The sequence below is a fragment of the Mesoplodon densirostris genome, chromosome 2 (assembly GCF_025265405.1).
Source record: "Mesoplodon densirostris isolate mMesDen1 chromosome 2, mMesDen1 primary haplotype, whole genome shotgun sequence".
Taxonomy (NCBI): domain Eukaryota; kingdom Metazoa; phylum Chordata; class Mammalia; order Artiodactyla; family Ziphiidae; genus Mesoplodon; species Mesoplodon densirostris.
Genome location: NC_082662.1, coordinates 27552946 through 27554574, shown reverse-complemented (window position 1 = coordinate 27554574; position 1629 = coordinate 27552946). Strand labels below are relative to the sequence as shown.

General features: G+C 45.1%; 1 protein-coding gene across 1 annotated transcript; it reads right to left on the bottom strand.

The window, feature by feature from the left end:
* Positions 1 to 825: 825 nt before the first annotated feature.
* LOC132478642 (large ribosomal subunit protein mL42-like) lies at positions 826 to 1360 on the bottom strand. The gene has a single exon (XM_060081951.1). It carries the CDS (start codon positions 1338 to 1340, stop codon positions 912 to 914), a length of 429 nt encoding a protein of 142 aa, XP_059937934.1. The 5' UTR covers positions 1341 to 1360; the 3' UTR covers positions 826 to 911.
* Positions 1361 to 1629: the final 269 nt, after the last annotated feature.

The window sequence follows — 1629 nt, the reverse complement described above, 5'->3', positions numbered from 1 at the left end:
TAGTTTCTTCCTCTGTCAAAGGTGAGAATGTCCTAGTTATTACTTCCCCATTTGGGTTTCCAGGGGACAGTTGGGGTTTGGCTGTGAGTTCCTTTGTTGTAATTGCCTTTGTGGCTTTGGTGTTTTCAGGTGTAATTCCCAGACAGCCTTGAGTGAAGGATGCCCTTGTTTCCTGTTATTCCAAACATCACAAGGACAGACAGTGGAATCCAAACAAGCGTTACAGGATGAGGAGATATTTTCACTGATACACAGAACAAATGGGAATCCAGCCAGGGGCAGCTGGACAGAACTTTTGGAGAAGAGCTCCCTGTAGTACTGCTGTAGCACCAGCCCTTCTGGGAAAGTGAAAGAGGCCAGGCCAAGAGTGGCCTGGGCTACTCTGTTGTCTTGGTGGAGGTTCTGTTTGTGTTCAGGAACAAAAATCATCTCAGACTACCCCAGGCACAATTTGTTGGGAGGATGTAGGGGTATCTCATCGAACCCTAAATCAGCTGGGCCTGGGGAAAGCCTGAAGTCAGGAAGTAGAGCCATCAGAGAACTTCCAGAAGTTTCTCTCTCATCTCTACTTCAACTTTCCTCTTCCTCCTAAAGAGATATCTCTGCGTCTATGCTCTCATGGCTGATGAGGCCACCCCATCCCAAGGGAACTCCCGGCTGAACTAAACCAAAGGTCAGCTTTGGAGGCGGCAGAAGCTCCACCCTCCCTGCTCTAGTTTACCCCATCCCACCACTCCCACCACCAACCACGTCTGCTCAAGGTCCCTTCCCATGGTCTTTTTTTTTTTTTATGAGAAGACATTTTATTATTTTACTATATAACATATTAGTGAATATACCCAATTGTATTTTCTCAAATGGCAAATGAGATGCAGGATAACATTTCTCTTTGATTCCTGAAAACCTCAATATCATCTGTCTTTTGGAGGATTCAGTTTCCTATGACATCTATGATACTGTCCACGAGGATACCAACAGTGCTTAGTAGTAAAGAACATTTTGCTAAGTTGTTCTGTCATGGGTCCTTGCTCTAAGTGTTCACCTTTTCCTTCTAATCTGGTTTTCAGCACTAGATCATGTGTTTCTTCATTATTCTGCACAGGATCTGGCCGAGGGATAGGTTTTGTGTGTTCATACGGAATGTCCACAGAAGGGTGATAGCGTACTATTGTCCTGCCATCAGATGTCAAAGCAAGCTCTACTTTGCAATTATAGTCATCTGGAAGAGAAGAATATGTAGTTTTATGACAAGCACAATATAAGGCTCCATTTTGAATTGGAAATAAATGTTTCAAGATAGTTCTGCTTGATATAGCCCATTTTACTGCTGCCAATGCCATGGTGAATCAAGATGCTTATCAGGTGGTATGAAAGGTGATTTGAAGAGAAACTGCTTTTAAAATCTGCTTCTCAACCCAGGCCCCCCCACTACTGGTTTTGATGCTCCCCCTGCCCATCCACCAGGATCCACTGAGGGAGCTCAGAGGGAGGAGAAACCACCATCTTCCTTCCTTGGGGACTTCTGAGAAATCCTGCTCCATATGTTCCCTGTCTATGTTGTGAGCCTGCAGGATGCTCTGCTTGGGGATGGATGGGTTTCTCCACCGTTCTGGAGAGGGAAGCAAATAT

Bases quoted from the DNA above. Each gene is read 5' to 3' on its own strand.
- LOC132478642 (XM_060081951.1), bottom strand. From the start codon at position 1,340: ATGGCATTGGCAGCAGTAAAATGGGCTATATCAAGCAGAACTATCTTG.